Raw genomic sequence first — 21246 nt, 5'->3', positions numbered from 1 at the left:
TCTAAATCGTTTTTAATATACTAGTCACATCTCCAGTACACTAGATTCCACTTGACGTAATTTTCTAAGAAATACGAATAGTAACTTTCTAATTATTATCTAAACAAAGTAAAATTTATAAATCCGTCTAATAAATGTTTGTTATTTATTGTATTGATATACAAAATATCCCAAATAGTTTTTAACGTCTCCAGTATACTAAATTCCATTTGACGTAATTTTCCGAGAAATAGAAATAGTGATATTTAAAAATCTTAACAAAATAAAAAATTATAAATTCATCTAATAAATTTTTGTTATTAAAATTGGGAAATCCTCATTGAACATCAAAATTATATCTAAATATTTCTGAAAATTAGAAATATACATAATATATCGAAGTAGTTTTTAAAATATTATGCACATCTCAAGTATACTAGATTCCATTTGACGTAATTTTGTGAGAAATAATTAAGAAATTACAATTTTATCTAATAAATTTTTGTTACAAAAATTGAGAAGCCTTCATTGAATACCAAAACTATAAATATTTTCGAGAATTATAAATGTATAAAATATCTAAAATAGTTTCTAATATACTAGTCACATACTAGATACCACCAATAATTATGTGAAAAATAAAAAGTAAATAGTATAGTATAAACATATGAATAGAAGATTACCGTTTTTATTTTTTTGGTAAATATTTCTGAAAAATGGAAACGGTTAAAAACTCTAAAATAATTTGTAATGCACTAGTTATATCTAATAGTGTCTAGTATACAAAATATATGACTGGTATACTAGTCTTCTAAAGACTACTTAACATATTTTGCTCATTTCCGTTTTTCATAAAATAGTTATTTACATGTTTCTCAATTATGTAAACACACTTTATTACTTGAGTAAAAAATAGTTTTCACTAATGTTTTACTTGAATCAGTTTTAGTTTTCTAGGTAGTATCTAGTAAACACGTATTTTATTTAATTACGTAATTGGTTTTTTACATACAGATTACTCTTAAAATGTTGATAGAACTCATTAAGATAAATTCTAGTTTATTGCACATCTTTATTGCCTGCAATAATTTATAAAATAAAGAACGGCATTGATCTCCTCATAATTTTTTAATGTGGTGTGCAACATTTGTTTTCCTCGTTTTACATGATTTGTTTTAAAATTTTGTGCAGGAAAACAATAACTAAAATAAATGGTACAAGTTGCAAAACATTATATTATAAAATTGAACGGTGCAGTAACAAATTATATAAACCATAAATACATTTATATATTATTAAAGAGTGTTAAAAGGAAGATAATAATTTAGAAACCCCAATGGTCGGACAGGCAACGAACCCGATATTTGGCAGGTCATCCGCCAAAAAACCTTTTGTGTTTCCGAGAAGATTGCTTTTATAATTATATGTTGAAAATCATAAACTGGCCGCGCACAATTATAACAAAAATAAATGTTATAATGCCATTAATTATGCAAACCTCTTATTCGAATGGGACATTTAACAGATTAGCAGGAAGTGTTCGCCGCTTCTAACGTTTTATATTTATATAAATCAATATGTTGATGTTAGCACTGTTAATAATAATAAAACAGTCATTCGATATATTAATGGTGCCCGCACCGAGTTTAGAAATTCAGCGCTACGTCGCCCGATTGTTGATTCGCTTAATTTATTTCGTCCAGTTTTTTTTTCTTCCTGAACAATGCGTTAACGAAATAAAATTGAGAATTTGTGTGGTAAATACCTATAATAATGAGAATTGTAATAAATAAAATTAAATTTGATGGGTAAAAGTATGAATAATGGGTTGTAAAAAATATTTAAAATAATAAAATAATTTATGTATAACCCAACAGAACAGTTACATACTTTTTCAAACTAAGTACATACACATTATAATATTCAATAGGCTGTTTTATGTCTTAATCAATAAATGTAAATTTTTAACATCCTAATGGGATTTTTGCAATTGTAATGTATACATGCAATTTAAATAAACATAAACATAACTACATGTTTCTTTTCTAGTAAATCTGGTAATTTATAATTAATTTTGGTTCGTCCATAATACCACAATAACATATTTCATATAATAATAATACAAATTTATTAAGATAACGAAATAAAAGCAAATTATATGGCTTTGGTGCGGCCTTGGTGGTTTCTTGAATTTTTCGAAATCTGACTTGTAAATTAGGTTCGGCCGACTCAGAATTAATAATAACATTTGTTGTCTCCACCAAATTACAACTTGGGAATATGAAATCATTCGCGAATTCTGACGAGGCAGATGTCCTTCTAATTTGCCGGGATATTATTAACTTTCCATTGCCGTTCATCTTCCAAAGACACAGCCTTATTTTTTAATGTAATTCTTAAAAAAAAAAGAAAGAAATATTTATTTATCGTCTACTGAATATTTAAATTGCTATTGGCCTGACACACTAAGCATCTAATATGTTCATTTGCATTCCTTAATTGAGATTAATTTATGATTACCTATTTTAAAAGCCAATAACTCTCTATTTATTTCTTTGGTACATTCTTATTTTGCAAATAAACATATTAAAACACAAAAAAAAATAGATTTTTTTTTCTTTTACATATATTTAAATTAAAATAAATAAATATAGATATTTAATACATTTTTTTATACACGCATGTATCAAATGTTTATAATTAATTTTTTGAAGGTTTTATTGTATCATTTTAAGTGTTAAAAATATTGTTGTCATTATAATAATGTGTGAAAACTGTGTTTTATTTTGTTAATTAAATTCGACGCATCCTATTTCAAAAAATATTTACAATATTGACTTTTTTAAATTAATATTAATATTTAATCTACTACTTAAAATTTATAAATACATTTCTTTTATTTTTTATTTTTGCATTTGATCTTCATTTTCTATTTTTATTACTTTATTTATTTATAGTGTTTACTTTTTGCTTCAGCAATATGATAAATTTGTTAAAAGTTTTTTAATAAACTTAGTAAAAGAAATTATTCGTATAAAAATCTTTATTTGAATGATAAATTTATTACCAATATTAATTTACTAATTAATACTATTTTGTAATTAATAGGTTATTATTATTTTTTAATAAAATAATAAAATTACAAATATTTATTTAAATGATAAATTTATTACTAATATTTACTGATTAATATTAACATTGACTTTTACTACTTAATTCATTTTTGTAATTAGTAGAAGTTATTATTATTATTAATTTTTAATAAAATAAACCATAAAAATAATTTTTCAAAAAAATTACAAAAAAAATATTTATTTAAATGATAAATTTATTACTAATATTTACTGATTAATATTTACATTGATTTTTACTAGTTAATTCATTTTTGTAATTAGTAGAAGTTATTATCATTTTTTTAATAAAATAAACCACCACATAACAATTTTTTAATAAAGTTACAAAAAAAAATATTTACATAAAAACCTTTATTTAAATGATAAATTTATTACTTATATTTATTTACTGATTAATATTATTACTAGTTTATATCTTTACTAGTTAAGTCAATTTTGTAATTAGCAGAAATTTTTTTTAGCAAAATAAACTGTAATACAACAATTTTATATTAAATATAAAAATAATTTTCTTTAAGAATTTCATAACTGATAGATTACATAGTATTTACTAGTTACATTAAAAAGGGTTTCAGTTACCTTACTGGTGACACTTCGTTACATTTTGCCGACGCTAGTTAAATAAAGTGAAATAACTCAGTAACTACTTTAATGTTATTTAAAACTGGTATATTTATATTGTGGTCTAATTTGTTTAATATATAGGTGAGCATTTTGTTAAAACTTTAACTACTATTTAATTTTATAATTAGTTTCGGGAAACTGAAAAGTTTCTGGTGTATGTTGTATATTAATGTATTACAAAGACAAAACGAAAAACAATTAATTAATAATTTTAATTCTCTTAATTTAGAAACAAAACTCAATTTAATTGAAATAAAACTTTTCCCAGGAAAATTCACTTCCTGCATTTTATTTTAATTTAAATTTTACACATTTTATTAATTAATTTGGCTGAACATTTACATTTATAAATAGAACATTTTTAGTGAGCTATTTAAATATTTTATAGTGTTTATTTTCAATAATTTATTTACTTATTTTATTTACATTTTAAAAATAAATTTAATCCTTTTTAATTTTTAATATTTCGATAAAGTTTTTTTTATATTGTTAAGGTTTTTTAATTTTTGGATTACCATCGTGTTATGATGGAACAATTTTAACTGTTTTTTTAGTTTTACTGAACAAATATTAGATTAGACTTAAGAAATATTTTTGTTTTATATATTTTTATTACTTACTGATCCAAATATATTTTCAATAAAATATTTTCTAATTAAGCCTTATTGTTGCAAATATTTTATCGTAATTACTGAAAAGTTTTTAAAAATTACAGGATTTGGATTTAACCCTTATAGAAGGTATAGACCTTAATACTTTAAATACTTTCAGTGCCAGATAATGCTGCGTCAAAAAAATTATACAAAATGTGTATTATTGCAAAAATACATAAAATAAAATAAAATCAGTGCTGATTTCTGTCACAATTTAAAAAAATTCATGACGAAGAAATATTACAAAATAGATTACACGTTGCGTAAAAAATTGTAATGGTTTAATTAAATTATAGATACAGAGATGTTTAAGAATTTTGAGGAAAAAAAAATAAATAACAAAAACTAGGTACTTACTTCATATTGTTGGTAGTTGGCTAAAGATGAATTAGAATTTAAATAGAACCTAGACATCATTCCATAACTTTGTTGCACCACCGTAACCAAAATCTGATCTCACTTGCCAACTGAAAATCTCGTAACACTTCCAAAAAACCAAAATTCTCGAAAAAAAATCAACGCACTACAAAGTCATAACGAACGTTGCGAGGACGTGGGATTGCACAGTTGAGGGAAAAAAAATTATTAGGAAAAAACCACCCGAACGAAACTTGCCTTCCGAAATGGGATTTCGATCACAGCGATAAAGAAAGCTTGCAGCGTGCGTGCGTAACCGTCATGACTGTCGGGTGATATCGCGTCGCAGGATGCCGCCGCTCACTAGATGGGTATCGGGGCAGCCGTGCGTCGTCTCGGGGATTTCTGGGGGCTCTCGTTGACCGGGGGTATGGGAGTTGGGTGAGTGCGGTGCGCTTTCGGGCGAGCTTGCAGGCAATGTGCCGCGGCGCACCGTAGGGCCGGGCCCCTGAGTGCTTGCCGCCCGGAGGGGGAAAGGCCGACGGCCATTGGCCGGGCGGCCGAGGCGGCGTGCCCGCCATTGGTCGCGGGTCCCGTCGCCCCGGGCGTCCACACAGCATCCCGATTGCATCTTGCGATTTGCCATCCGTCGCCGGACGCCACTCGACTAAAGGACGCCGCGGTGGTACGGTCGCGGTGCTCGCCACTAACGTCCAAGTGTTCTGTGTTCTGGGGGGTGTCGGTCGCTGCCGACCTTCCTGTCATGTTGTCTCACGTCGACACACGGCTCGAACACTTTACCCCGGGACTGACACGGTGGAAAGATGCGTAAATGCGTTTTTAATTGTCGAAGTAAAGCGACAAATGTCCTTAATTTCCATAAAATTGACTGTTAATCTAATAAAATTTTTATTACGCACAGTTTACTGTGGATAACCAAACAATATTAAAAAAATAATAATAAATGGTTAAACTAAAATTAAATATTTTTTTAAGACATAAAAAAACCCTTATTTTTAAAAAACTATATTTAAGTAACATATAATATAAATTGTCATTTTTTTCATTGTTGTTATTTTTTTACATTTTATTCACAAATAAAAATAATTCATTTCGTTTAAAATCAATATTTTACAGTATAAAAAATTATTTTATTTTGAAGTAAAAACATTTTTAAAGTAAGAAAATTTCTGGCAATTATGTTATTTTGGTATAAAAGGTCATATTGGGAAAATAATTATAATTAATATAAATTCAACTATATATTTTAATTTTTATACATATATAATTTCTTAATAATTACAATGTGGGAAGACATCATTAGCATTCATTTTGAAAATTCTTAACCACAATGTTTCGAATAATCCCTTAATTATAACTTAAGGGTGTAATTTAATTTGTGGTAAACCCCATGATGTGTAACAACCAAATTAATCTGTTTATCTTGCCATAAATTTGTTCTCCCAGAAAATTATTTTTTTTTGTCAATATTATAAAAATGTCCTTCAAAATCAATTTTTTATACACAATATTTGGATATAAGAGGTGTTAATTGGCAAATATTTTTAATTAATTTAAATTAAATTATTTTTTAATATATATCATTTTAATTTAATAATTACAATGTGGGTTTATATCATTAAGAATTAATTTCAAAAATATAAACCACAATGAATTACATAATAATCCCTTAATTGTAACTTAAGGGTATAATTTAATCTGTGGTAAATTCCATGATGTGTAATAACCAAATTAATTAATAAATTAATCTGTTAATCTCGTCATAAATTTGTTCCTTCAGAAAATAACATTACAATTTTTTTGTTGAACAACATTAAAAAGATGTCCTTAAAGACTATATTTGATAGACATGAAAATTTTGTAATTTAATAGAGGTCTGTAGTTTACAATATTTATTTTGATACAAGAGGCGTTAATGGGCAAATATTTCTAATTAATTAATAAAATATATCAATTATTTCATAACATACATCATATTTTAATTATTACAATGAAGATATATATTTAGCAATTAGTTAGCAATTATTTTGAAAAATGTGAACCACAATGTATTAAATAATCATCCCTTAATTTTAACTTAAGGGTATAATTTAATTTGTGGTAAACCCTATGATGTGTAACAACCAAATTTAAATTAATCTGTTAATCTTATTTTTTTGGTTGAACATGTCTTTAAAAATCTATTTTTTATAGAGATTGGATATTTTAAAATGTTAGAAAATGGAATGAATTTTTAATTAAGTTATTTTAAAAAATTTATTAAAAACTATTATTTATTTTAAAAAATCTAACCCACAATGTATTAAATAAATATTGTGACTTAGGAGTATAATTTAATTTTTGGTAAATTATGGTAATATGTTCATTTTGTCATAAATTTGTTCTTTTATATATTTTTTTTGCTGAACAATATTAAAAATATGTCTTTAAAAATCTACTTTTTTATAAAGATTGAATGAAAATTTTGTTATTTATAGACGTATTTTATAGTGTTTATTTCGATATACATATATTAAACACGATTACTAAAAAAACGCAATAAATAAATGTTGTAACTTATAATTTTATAATTTAGTTTTTGATAAATCCCATAATGTGTAATATCCAGATTTAATTTAATATGTTTGTTCTTACAGGAAATTATTTTTTTGCTGAACGACATTAAAAAGATATCTATCTAAACCTAAATGTATTAAACAAATATTGTAACTTAAGGTTATAATTGAATATCTGATAAATCCCAGAATGTGTTTTATCCAAATTTAATTTAATATATTCATATTGTCATAAATTTATTCTTTTAGATTTCTTTTGCTGAAGATCATTAAAAGATATCCTTAAAAACCTATTTTTTATAGAGATTGAATGAAAATTTTGTGATTTTATAGAGATATTTTACATTGTTTATTTGAATATATAAGGTGTTAAGGGAAAAATATTTATAATTAATAACCCATCAGAAATTAAATAAAACTTAAGGGTATAATTTAATTTTTGGTACTCCATGAACTCCATGAAGTATAACCAAATTTAAATTAATCTGTTAAGTTTGTCAGAAAATTTTTTATTAAACAAAAATGCCCTGTATAAAAGAATATTTTTCTTGTACGATGAACGAAAATTCTGATATTTTATAGTGATGTTTAGAATAAAATTAAAATAATAAATAAATAATAAATTAATCTAAACTCAACTATTTTTAATATATATCATTTGTAATAATTGTAATGTAGTCATCAGCATTAATTTTGTAAATTATATACAGCATATAATAATCTTTTAATTGCAAGTCAGGGATATAATTTAATTTACAGCAAACTCCACGATATGTAGCATTCAAACTTTATTTAATTTATTAATCGTATTATAAATTTGTTAAAAAAAGTAGAGATTGAATTTTGTGAATTTAATATTATGAAAAAAATTATTAAGTCATCAACTAGTAAAGCTAATATTCACAAGTCACGAAACATTAGCCCTCATCAAAGGGTTTGTCGGGTTTCATCCATATTTTAATGATGATGAGGCTCCCTTGTCAAAAAGAACTGTTCTTTACTTAACATTTTTTTGCTAGATTCATTAAGTCATACAAGAAATGGAGATGTAATTCAGTGAAAATCAAAGATTTATAAGAAAACAACTAAACTAAACATTGGTGAAAACCAATAACAAAAAAATAATTTATTGCTTTTACCCGTCAGGAAAATTAAAAGGGTTTGTTATAATTGTTGGTACCCAAAAGCTTTCAATTCCTAAAATATGTATTTTCAGAATTTGTAAGCTCCATTTGCTAAGATTTGATACATCATCTGACAAATAAATAATATACCTATAATAATATACAGAAACCTGTACTTTAATCGTTCCTCAAGGGTAAGATGAGGGGGAGGGTATGGCAAGATACAAGATGCAACGTTAGATGATCAGTATCAAGATTATAGCGTGAGTTGCATTCACCACTTATAATTATCACGGTACGCAGGCCACTAATTAAAAATATCTTAGTCCGTCTTACTCCTAGATACTTTGTTTTATTGTTCATTTATCATTTTGCTAAAAAGAAAAGTACTGTTAGGAAACTCGCACTCCAATATGTATTAAACGTGTTATTATCATTAAAAAATATAGCCTACACTGGCTTGCTTTATTTACCGCTCTTTTTATACCACTCTTTATCTGTGTGGGGTATTATTTATTTGGTGTCTCTATTAAACTCAGATTTATGTGTTAGATTTTAGATTTGATTTGATATTCTGCTTCGATATTGGGGTATTCATAGGTAAAGAATATCGATTTGTGTTTATAATGACTGAAATTTAAATAAAATATCTGGAATTCCAAAATTTCATGAAACTATAAAATTGTATTTGACATTAGACACTCATTGTATCTATCAATTAATGCAAAACAAAACTAGCAGGGCGGGTTTAAAAATTACCTTACCTCTAGACGTAGACTTTACAACCCCTGGTTATCGATACAACAATAAGCAACAGTTCAAAGGGGTGGATACCTATATTGAAAAAACAAACGCAAATAAAGATGGTCTGAAAAAACTCCAAGCGTTCCAACCCCGTACTATTTAGAACGTCGAGCCACAATAACAAAGTGGGTTTATAAAGGGATGAACGGAATTACACAAACAATAATTACTTTTAACGATCCAGAAAATCAAATTGAACCCGCGTTTATAGGTAAGTAAATACAGTAGCATTTTAACAGACTTCAGATCTCAACAACTTGAAAGATATCTGTGAAATTTTAAGCAAAAAAGGACAAAAAGGTCTATTTTTTATTTATTTTTTTGTAATAAGAAATTTGTAGTGAACAATCAATTTCATCACTAAAATTAAGATATTATTCAATGTCGTTTTTTGTGTCTATTTGATTTATCTGGTTTAAAATTGACTGTATTTAATAAAAATTAAGTGTTTTATATATCTTAAATGATCAAGTATTTTTTGATAATTTTTCAAAAATTCACAAGAGTAAAAAGTAATTTTAAATTCTTGGTTGGTAAGTTTTCCATATGCTCAATTTTGGAGCATCAACAAAAGCATAATTTTTAAGAAGAATTTGTTATTGTCAATGGATCTAGAAGTTTTCAAAGTGTATTTTTTTTCAGAAAATCTTATTTTAAAAGTGATAAATAATAATTTATTATTTCTTAATTCTAAAAATAAATAAAATTATATCATGGCAATTTTAAATTCAACCAGCAAAAATAAAATATTTAAAAATATAATTATACATAAACTTAATACAGAATCTGCAACGACTTTATCTATACATCACTGTTGTGTGATTAATAGCATCCATTAAATTTTAAAATAAAACGCAGCACAACAATAATAATAAGTTGATCACTGATAAGCGCAAATAAATTAATTAACATAGAATATTGTGCATAAATTGTGAAAAGTTGTGCACAACAAAATAAAAAGGAGCAACGATATGGTATTGAAAATCCAAGACGAGCATGCATAATGGGATAACGACTGATGATTATATGCTAATGCCACGGCGGGGGCAGTGCATACTGCATAGTGCGGGTCCATCGCACGAAGGGATCACCACCTCAAAAATGTTCTTCTAGTTAGAACTGGTGTTTGAGCCGTCAAGTATAATTGACTTAACATGAGAGCAAGATAATATTAATAATAACCCATTCACTTACAAACTTTACCATTGTAAGTGAGAATAGACACACATATTTTAGTTTATGCAGATTTAGTACTAAGGGGTTAGTGTTAATTGAAGTACTTGTTGATATATATGTGGTAATGTGTGCTAACTACAGACCACCAAACCATGCACAACTTTGAGGTTTCGCCACAGCGTGCGTCGTCGCCAGCAGTACCGGCTCTCCTGAGCAGGAATGCGTGGACCGCAGGACGCGAAGGGGCAAGGCGGTCGGTCGCGGGTCGACAGTACCGGTACGCGGCATATCGCAGCGCGGCAACGCTCTATGATCAAGTACACGTACATATCGTGGGCGGCCGAGTCGACTCGCCTGGAGACACAACATGGCTTCTTGAGTAGTCAACATGGCCGACTACCCATTGTTTCTGCAGGAATTTCGTGTCCCACCGCGGCCGCGATGCGATGGTACTGCACGCTTACAAGAGTTATGTGTTCATTTTGTTCGGTCATTGGTACCGAGACAAAGGACACTGGTACCTGCTGTTCTGTTGCTACTCGGCCGCATTGCAAATGGAACACAATGGAACTTTATAATATGCTATAAAAGCAATTCACGTAGGATTTCTTTGCATTGAATTGGTGGTTTGTTCGAGCAGAAAAATTAGATTGGCATGAAAACAGCTGATCGCCATACAACGTGATCTGTAACATGACATTTATCCACCTTTTCATTACGGTAAATTACAGATACAAAAAAGTCCATTAGTTGCACAACTAATTTTAAGACAATAGTAACTGAACCAGATTTAAATCATGGTACTAATTAAATTAACTGAAACATTAAAATAGATTTTACATTTCCAATCTCTTAGAAAAAAATTTGATCATCATAAAATTACATGAAAATCATTAAATCAATTAAAAAATTAACATCCTCAATAGTAATAGAGTAAAATATTTATTTATATAAACAACAATATTGTTATCCAAGGTTTGTTATGGTTACGAATTTTTCAATAATAATTAAAGGTTGACAATGTTTGACTTTTAGTAGTAGCTTCGCCTACATTTTAGAATAATTAAAATAATAAATTTTAGTGAAACTTTATTTTGGCAGGAAATTTATAAACGTAAGTGAAACTGCTTAACAATAAATCTTTTAGATTTTAGCAATAAGCATTTTTAATTTTTAGAGCCAAAATGTCTTTGGAATACTACGTAAAATGGTGGATTGTCTCCAAGGAGTTGGAAAAAGCTATGATGGGAGTGGATGCAGAGATGATGAAGAAAGTTAAGAATCCAGTAGAAGGAAGACCAAAAGTAAATTTGTTCTTAGGGGAGCTATACGTGAAGTACTGCCTTCTTGTGCAAGCTCTAGACATATGCTTGGATCAAATGCAACAGGTAATGTAAATAAAAAATCATAGCCCCTTCACAAAGTATCAACTGCAGCCTCAAAAACGACCAACTGTAAAAAAATTAGTGGATGCCGCAGCGATAAGACTTTTAGAAATCAATGAACAATTAAAGAAAGTACACTTTTCCGAAATGGTGAATGTGGATGGTACATTAATTGAACAAATGCTCATCCCTACGTACATAGAAATGATACATTCTTCTCTACTATTTCCTAGGCCCATAGAGGTGGATGATATGTATAAAAAGTATAAGGTAGTATAAAATAGAACAAATTTATTTATAAATATTGGTTAAATATTAACTTTTCAGAAAGGAGAAATGCTGTTTGATATAGTGGCAGAGCAACTTAAAAAGGAACAAGAAGAGAGGGCACTTCAAGAAAGAATAAGACTCATTTCTGAAGGAATAGACATAACAAGGAAAGAATCTGAAACCTCGGCAGCAGCTCAGGTTAAACGTAGTGAACATAATATAGGGAAGGAGAAGAAAGTTCGAATGAGACGAATGTGACTATTACCCCCTTTGTCTAATTAGTTGTACGGTATAATTTCACAGGTCTCAAGTGTTTAAAGGAGGCATGGCAACTAAACCTTCAGAAACGGCCTTTATGAGGTTTGAGAAAGAGAGGAAGAGAAATGCCATTACTCTAATACAAACAATGGAACGTGCAAGATCCGCACGTCTTTATGTCATGGAAATGGAGTCAGCTAAAAGGGCGAGATATATAAGTACGTAAAATTGTATCTGTAATTAATTACATTTGTAACGAACATTTTTGTAGCGTTTGGCTTAAAACCACCTCCACCACCAGATCCGGTTATTTTGGCAAATGCAGCAACAGCTTTTCAGAAACTTTGGAGAGGTCATACAGCCAGGCAGTATTTAAAAAGACGAGACGATCAAAGAAGACTACTAATAGGTAAGAATGACTCTTAATTTTCTAACATGAATCACAGTTTACGTTATGTTCTTAAATAAGGGATGAACGAACCTAGTTGGAAGTGTTACAAAGAATTTGAAGTTTTCAAACAAAATATAATTGATAGACGAAACGTTAGAGATCAACGTCGAAAAGAATATCATCAGGCAATTCTAGATGAGAGAAATCGACTTCTTCGTGAAATGGCTCCAGGTTTATTTGAGGACATAACTGACGAAATCAGAGCTTGGTTCCATCATTGGTACGACCAGATTAAAATGTTTGATAAGTATCCACCAGAGAAAGTTGGCGGTTCTATTTTAATAGTACGTCTTGAAACGTTTACACCTAAGGAATATCTGGATGATTATGAAGCGAAACGAAGAGCCAAAGTGAAGGGTATATAGATTGAACAGTTTACCATTAATAATTAATATTACATGAAATTGGCAGGCAATAAGATGAACGACGCAAAATTAAAAGAAAAGTTAAAAAAGGAAAAGGAATTAGAAAAACAGAAACTTAAAAAAGAGGCTGAAAGGAAAAAGAAGGATGCTTTGCAGAAGAAGAAGAAATTTGAGAAGCTTATCAAAAATGGTGAATACGAGTACGAAGTGGAGACCGAAACGAATGTGTACGATCTATTTAACCAGGGAAACGCGGAGTATTTAAAATTTTGGGAAATGCGAAATGATATGGATAATCCGAAACAAGTCCACTACATGGATATAATTCATGAGGATAAGTGTCATGAAATTCAATTAGAGGTTAGAAGGAAAGTTGATGAAGTAATGAGGTATTTTTTTCCATTTAAGACGTATATTTATACAAATAGGTTTTTTTTTAGAATAGAATTGGATTTGTTAAAGGATGCCAGAGAGAGCGACATCTCTAGGATGACTGGTAAAAAGAAAAAAGGAAAGAAAGGTAAAAAAGACAAAAAAGGTAAAGGAAAAAAAGGTGGAGGTAAAGGTAAAAAAGATCCATTTGGTAACAATCCGCCAGAAAAAGTTTTTCAAGAACTATTAGATTCCGGGATAATAAGAACTTACCCAGAAGTTGAACTCACACAATTTCATGGCGATTTTAACTATAAGGTGCTTAATTTACGGTTCATGGTACGAAGAAATTTCAACTGTAATGTTGCAGACGGAAAACTTTTTGGAAATGGGATTGTTCAGTCCACCTGGTCTATTGGAAGTTAGACAAGCAGTGGTGATGAATTGCGTTATACCTCTTGGAATTGGAGAATATAAGCGACCTAAGTCTGTACTTATTTGTGGGCCACGACAATCTGGGAAACACATATTGGCTAATTCAGTATTTAATTTAACTCAGTGTGTTCTTTTTGATCTCTCGCCAGAAGTTACTGCAGGAAAATATGTCGGGAAAACTGTAATCAATATTTTAGACAACTGCAGACAAATATTATTTACTTATATGTTTTATAGGAGACGAAAAATTTTCTAGCTATTGTCAACAAAATGGCTCGACTGTTGCAACCATCCATTATATTTGTAGATGGAGTGGAAAAAATGTTTTACAAGAAGGTGCCAAGTGAAGAAAAGGAGATGGACCCCAAACGTTTAGGTGCAAGCCTTACAAAAGCAATAATCAAACCTATAAAACCCACAGATCGAGTTATGGTTTTGGGAATAACTGGAAGACCGTGGTTGGCACAAGCAGCAAAACTGAAGAAAAATTTTGAAAGGGTGAAATTACTTTTATTTTTTAAACAATTGCAATAAATCTGTTATTTCAGACAATATTAATTCCTCGGCCAGATTACAACAGTATATACATGTTTTGGAGGGAGTTACTTATGAAGTATCACGCTGTTGACAGGAATTTTAACGTGAGCTGCTTAAGCAGAATGACTGTGAACTATCCTTACACTACACTGAAGGAAGTTCTCGAGAGAATTTTAACACCTAGACGTATCGTTCATCTTGCAATCAAACCTTTGACACCCGAAGAAATATTTGAAGTGTTTGTCATCGATGATATCAAACCAATAGATGATAAAGAATGGAAGAAATTCGAAAAATGGTACAGCAAGTATCCTATGCCAAAACTGATGAACAACTTTAAGAAGGCTATCGAAAAAAGACTGGAGAAGGCTAAAGGAATAAAGAAAGGAAAATAGGGGATAGTCCTACAAAAATTTGTTTAAAGTCATTAGATGAAGAAACTGTAGATTTTAAAAGAATAAAAGCATTTTGATAAAGACCTTTGAACTTTTAAATTGAAATTCATCATACTGTTATCCATTTCTTTAATAATAATTAGTTTTTTTTCATTAAAAATATATTTCCCATTTTCCTGATTAATCAATATTTCATTTTTGACACTCTTCAACTGGAGTCATCATTCATCATTATAGCTGATGACAATTATTTAATATATAAAAAACACAGACAGAACCTGGATCATAAAAGTTGGTGCTGTGGGTTCCCGCTAATTAATATTGGTGTGACAGTTAACAAATAATTTGTTTCACTTAACCTAGTGAAGACTGAAGAATTGAAAATTACAACGAGAACAACCTGCCGTGATCCTTGAACCCATAAAGGACCGCGACCTCCCAAAACACTTGAGCATGCCAGGTCGGCCGCAGGGTCGCTATCAAAAGCACAAACGAGCCGTAAAAACTCTTCACACCCAGCGAGCGACCACAAAAACAACGGACACAAGGGTCAGCGGTCATCGGGTTATGTGGTCGCGGGGGGCGGCCACCCTCGCATCGCGTGCTGTGTAATTTGGCCAGTTTGACCTGTGATTAAAGTCGGCGTAGGTCCGGCGCCGGTCTCGCTCAGCGTCTATTTATTAGGCTAATCACGGGGTGCGTTGACGTGTGTGTGCGCCGTCGAGAACCGACGGCTGGGCGGTAAAGGGGGGCGGTGCCGCCCGACCACGCCCCCGCCTCACGACGCAGATCAGTCGATTGTGCGCCGCGGCTCTTCTGCTCAGATGTGGACGTCTTAGTTAGGCGCGAGACACCGTCGCCACGTCTATTGACATGTGTCGGAAGGTAACCGATTAATGCAACAACCTGCCTGCCGACCTGTGTCTCTCGCCCCACACGGCGTCATTAGCCTTATTAACATTTATAGTCGCAAGTGGCACAAGTGAATAATGAACGTTTATTGCCTGCATAATTAATTGATTTTTAATTGGTGTTCCCTCCTTTTTCAGTCCTTAAATGACAGGACGTGCAACAAAAGGTGTAAAAGACAATCATTTTTCTATTTTTTCTATAAACTATAGTATATAGTTAGTACCCAAAGATTTAAAGTACCAGGGGTTGTTACAATATTCGATAGCTTAAAACCCACTAGATACAGCTTAATTAAGTTCGTACACCAAGTTCAACATGCCCATACAATAACGACATAAAGTCAAGAAATTACAAGAAACTTTTGGATTAACAAAAAAGGCGAAAAAGTTGTAGGGAATGGCGTACTAAAATTTAAAGATATTGAAGATTTACTAACGGGATAATCTAAACACGAGAAGATATATCAGTTGGAGAATACGTGGAAAAATTTCAACAATACAGTTAGAAAAGGTTTATGAAAACCTCTCTTTATCTTCTCAAAGAAAAAGGTTTTCTATTAGAGATACAAAGTACAGAAAGGACAGATTCTTAAATCAGTTAATTTTTAATATAAGTGAGAGGAGGTATATCAGTTGGATGGTAAAAATATCTCTAAAAACTTAGAAAAAGTTTATGAAACTTCAACTTCAACTTCTCAAATGATAAAATCATCTAATGAAGTTATTCAAAAAGAGGCTGATTCTTGGTTCCTGAAGTACATCATTCATTTAAGTCTTTTAAGTCAGTAAGTTTTAATCTAAATATGAGGAGATATATACGAGAACCTATAAAAATTTCACAAAATACATTTAGAAAAGGTTTATGAAAGGTCATTTTGAATTTGTCAAAAGAAAAAATTATTTAATGGAGTTATCCAAAAACAGACTGATTCCTGAAGTACACCATCCCTTTAATAAGAGTCTTTAAGTCAGTAATTTTTAATTTAAATACTAGGAGATACACCAATAGAAAATTTGAGGGAGACCTATAAAAATATTAAGAATGCATTTACAAAAGATTTATGGAAGACAATCCTTACTTTCTCTAATTTCTCAGAAAAAAGTCATTTATTGGAGTTTCTAAAAAGAAACTGATTCTTGTACATGGTTCCTTTAACAAGAGTTTTTTAAGTCAGTAATTTTTAATCTGTATATGATAAGATATATCAATTGGATTGTATGAGGAAGACATACTAAAATTTCAAAAATATATTTATGAAAAACCATCTTTAATTTCTTTAATTTCTTAGAAAAAACTCTTTTATTGGAGTTATGCAAAAAGAGACTAATTTCTGAACTATATCGTTCCTTTAACAAGAGTCTTGAAGTAAATTTTAATCTAAATATGTATCAATTGGAATGTACGAGGAAGACGTTTAAAAATTTAAAATATACATCTAGAAAAGATTTATGAAAAGCCAATTTAAATTTGTCAAACCAAAAATCATCTAAAGAAAGACATATACCAATTGGAAAGTACAAGGGACACCTATAAAAATCTTAAGAATACATTTAGAGAAGATTTATGAAAGACCATCCTTAATTTCCCTAATTTCTCAGAAAAAAGTCATTTATTGGAATTATCCAATAAGATACTGATTCCTGAAGTACATCGTTCCTTTAACGAGTGTATTTTATGGCAGTAATTTTTACTATAAATATGAGGAGGGGTTTATGAAAGACCATTTTAAATTTGTCAAAAGAAAAAATCAACTAATGAAATTATCCAAAAACAGACTGAATCCTGAAGTACATTATCCCTTTAAGAAGAGTCTTTTCTGTCAGAAAGTCTAGGAGATACACCAATTGGAAAGTATGAGAGATGCCTATAAAAATCTTAGAAAGAATACGTTTAGAAAAGATTTATGGTTTTTATGTATTTAATTGAAATGTATTTAATTAAACACCAAATCATATAGAAAAATCTGACAACATTCTCACCAGCGTGACTAGAAGAGCGTCCATCGTGATAACATAAAGGGTTAATTTGGGTGTACCATTCCAGTGTCTTAGGTACCCTTTGTGTCGCGTTCCATGGCGAGCGAAGCGTCAATTATGGTGCACTAGTAGTAATAATTTTCAAATTTGTATGTTAAACAGTCGATGTTACGAGAGTCGTTCGATTACAGGGTATTATGGGCATTTTATTTTGATACACGATGACCAATTATGTTGCCTTTGTTGGCCGAAACGGTCGTACGGTTACTCAGTCGATCGTTAATTTAATTTGCGATTCGTCGAAATTATTTATTTAAAACCGTGTAATTTGTTATGTAAAGAAAGGAATTAGTCTTATAAAATTAATTTATCTTAAATATTTAAATATAAAGTTTTGGACGTGATAAGTTTCAAACTAGATATCTAAAATTGTATTCAGTATTAAATAATTAATTTTTTTATCGATTGATTTAACATGTTTATACCTCACCGTGTCCACAGATAAATTCTAATACAATCGCCTGCGAAAGTGGCCACGGAAAACTTATATTTCGGCCATGAGAGCCACAAAATCCACCCTCGAATTATAATCAAATATAGCGAAGTGGGTAATTTGCAAGTTCCCATAGTCGGATTGAAATTTCAAACACGAAACAAAATCTGTGAGAAAATCCTCCGTATGATTCATCGGTCTGTATATATTAATATAAAAGAGAGGCCTTCGAAAAAAATATTCCACGAATGCCCCATAATGATAACCCTTCAGGTAGATAATGCATCGCTTACGCGCACATATTTATAATTCCAAGGAATCGTGCCTGACCGCCTTTTATTTCACTCCCACTAAATTTGGGAAAATCTTAAATACACACACTATATTATCAACAACACTAGTTTCTCAAATTACGTCCAAATTTATATCAGGCATTTTGAATTTATTAATTCGACAGGTTGAACTGAACATTACTTAATAATTTGAATATTTAATAAAAAATACATTGTAGTTATTAATTTGTTTTTTCTAACTTAACCATTATTTTAAATATACATATTTAAGCGTTCATATAAATTAAAATTTAATTAATTAAATGGTTTCCTGAGGTAATAAATCAATTTGGGTTTTTGACCTGAGTGTGTTTATATTTTTAGATTTTAAAGGAAACATAAAAGGCATATTAAGAATTTATATTCTATAGGTTTCTTTAATAAAGTAAATTTAGTGGTTAATTAATACTGAAATTTTTACAGATATCCAGTGGTGGCCAGAGAAATGGCACAAGTTATTATCTTAACGTTAATTAGGAAACGCACACCTCTAATTAAATGAAATCAAAATATTTTATATTTTATTTAAAATAATTACTCGATATTTTTTCTACAATTATTTATTTTGTACCTACAGTATAAGTCAATAAAACAACAAACATAATTGTAATAAAAACATATGCAAATATGTTGATGTTATTAAGGAACCATATTTTTGTCAGACAATATACCTTATAACTTAATTAGTATCATACTTGAATTTAAACATAATCTGTTATAATAAAGTTTTTATAATTTTTTTTTTATTTATTGAATAGTAAGAGAGTGAATAGAGTAAAGCAACACCGTTATAAATCAATTTAATTTTATTTTTTCTTTAGTAGTTTATGCATACAGTAGTTAGTTAATACTAAGTAAAGTTAAAATAAAAATTCCTGCAGGAGGAGCTTTGTCGATTTATCTTAAAAATCTTGGAAAGTGCAGATCAGGTCTTAAACTATAAATATTGTGTCATCAACAATTTGAGCATCTAACACCAGAGCACTTCGTAAACCTAGACTATTGAGAAAAATCAATAATACTGACGATCGGAGAGTTGTAATAGCATCCAAAAGTGACCCGAATATAACTGCCGAAGATCTTAAGACTAAATATTCACATTTGGGGGTATCTGACAGTACTATAAGACGTAGGCAAACGCAAAATATGAAGACCTCCCAAAAAACCTTTCATTTGAAGTAAAAATAGAGCTGCCAAATTCCAGTTTGATTTGTCTGAAAAGAAAAAAATGGAAAATCGTAACAACAAAATGTTTGACCTTAAATACACCAAGGGAACAATTAATCATGGGGGTGGAGGAAAAATAGGACCATTGGCAAAAATAAATGGAATAATGGATAAGTTGCAATATTCACACATCCTTATCAATTGTATTGTAAACTGAGGAAAAAATGCTTTTATCGTGGATATTCCAGTACAATAATGATGCGAAACATACAACGTTGTAAAAAACTTTTTTACTTCCAATAGTGTAAATCTTATGAAGTGGCCAGTCCCCTTAGAAAATCTATTGGACATAATAAATCCTAAAATGAGGACAGCTAACTCAGGCAAATTTCAAAACTCAGATGAATTGCTATTAATATTATTTGGAATTATATTTATAAGCAAAAGATTGACACCTTTATTTCTTCCATGAAAAGAAGACGTCAAGATGTAATAAAAAATAATGGATATGCTACTAAATACTAATAAAAAATATTAAAAACTTAGGTATTTTATTTTGTTGCTTTACTTTTGATTCCTTGTTTTATTTTATAATACGACAGTTCTCCCCAGGATGGATCCACCTTGTCGTGGTCCTGGGGCTCAGTACCGCTCCACAAACCAGTGGCAGTGGGAAGCTAAAGGATCCAACACCTGTAAGTCCAATCCATCACCAGGAAGATCTCGGATCTTCCTCAGATTGGGCTTGTTCTTCCGAGCCCAGTTGACAGGGGGCTGGTATATGCAAATATACATTCTTTCCCCCATGTATGATTTATCATACATGGTAAACACTATGGTAATGATCTTCGGATCGGTGCCCGGAGAGGAGTTTTTAAACTTTGCCCTCTTTGTCCCCCAAATAAAAAAAAAAAAACTACAGTTCTCACTTTTTTTATTTATATAGCTGATAAAAAATAAGTATAAATATTGTTTTTAAATACATGTACCTATTTAAATAAACAAATGTATTTAGTATTTTTTTTAAGTAGATTTGTTGCTTTATTTATGATTGGTACTGTAATTTATTCTAAATTACATCTGAAACAAAGTAAATGTGAAATGGTAACATAGCACATATAATTTATATATAACTTTTATGTAAGAAATAATTTATATTATTATATATTTATATTTATTTATAACAAATTTGTTAATACTTTTTAGGATACCCCCTGTTCGTTATAATCACGTCTAAACGGATAACTACCATTCATCTAAATTTGGCGATTTTAATCCGTGTAATTACATCTCTCATGACGTCGTATATATGAAACGGTCCATTTTACTAATAATTTTTTGTAATGGTCCTATACCATGCCAAGGAAAAGAACCCCAAACCAAAACTTTTCTTCCATCGTATTTCACAGTTTTTGTAGTGAATCTGGGATCCAAACGATGAATGTATTTTTTACCATCTGATCTTGTTCTA

General features: G+C 29.8%; 2 protein-coding genes across 2 annotated transcripts in view; one reads left to right on the top strand and one right to left on the bottom strand.

The window, feature by feature from the left end:
* The window catches only part of LOC109595293 (transcription factor AP-2-epsilon), a 55029-nt gene extending 50185 nt beyond the window's left edge, over positions 1-4844 (bottom strand). The window contains exon 1 of the mRNA XM_020010625.2: positions 4748-4844. Within this exon, the coding sequence (XP_019866184.1) occupies positions 4748-4807 (60 nt within the window). The 5' untranslated portion in view covers positions 4808-4844. The remainder of the gene's footprint in view (positions 1-4747) is intronic.
* A 6593-nt stretch (positions 4845-11437) lies between these two features.
* LOC109595340 (IQ and AAA domain-containing protein 1-like) lies at positions 11438-14978 on the top strand. The gene is made up of 12 exons (XM_020010683.2): positions 11438-11541; positions 11605-11815; positions 11864-12082; positions 12140-12336; positions 12386-12558; positions 12612-12749; positions 12810-13148; positions 13203-13545; positions 13597-13846; positions 13899-14144; positions 14201-14461; positions 14512-14978. The coding sequence occupies exons 2-12, from the start codon at positions 11612-11614 to the stop codon at positions 14893-14895; spliced, it is 2754 nt and encodes a 917-aa protein (XP_019866242.1). The 5' UTR covers positions 11438-11541; positions 11605-11611; the 3' UTR covers positions 14896-14978.
* The last annotated feature ends 6268 nt before the right edge of the window (positions 14979-21246 follow it).

This window comes from Aethina tumida, chromosome 1 (assembly GCF_024364675.1).
Source record: "Aethina tumida isolate Nest 87 chromosome 1, icAetTumi1.1, whole genome shotgun sequence".
In the NCBI taxonomy this organism is placed as follows: Eukaryota; Metazoa; Arthropoda; class Insecta; order Coleoptera; family Nitidulidae; genus Aethina; species Aethina tumida.
The sequence above is the reverse complement of the archived record's forward strand: the minus strand, read 5'-3'. Positions and strand labels throughout refer to the sequence as shown.

Coding starts and splice junctions, on each gene's coding strand:
- LOC109595340 (XM_020010683.2), top strand. CDS start 11,612: ATGTCTTTGGAATACTACGTAAAATGGTGGATTGTCTCCAAGGAGTTG. Junction 13,149..13,202: donor ACGAAGAGCCAAAGTGAAGG/GTATATAGATTG, acceptor TGAAATTGGCAG/GCAATAAGATGAACGACGCA. Junction 14,462..14,511: donor TGAAGAAAAATTTTGAAAGG/GTGAAATTACTT, acceptor CTGTTATTTCAG/ACAATATTAATTCCTCGGCC.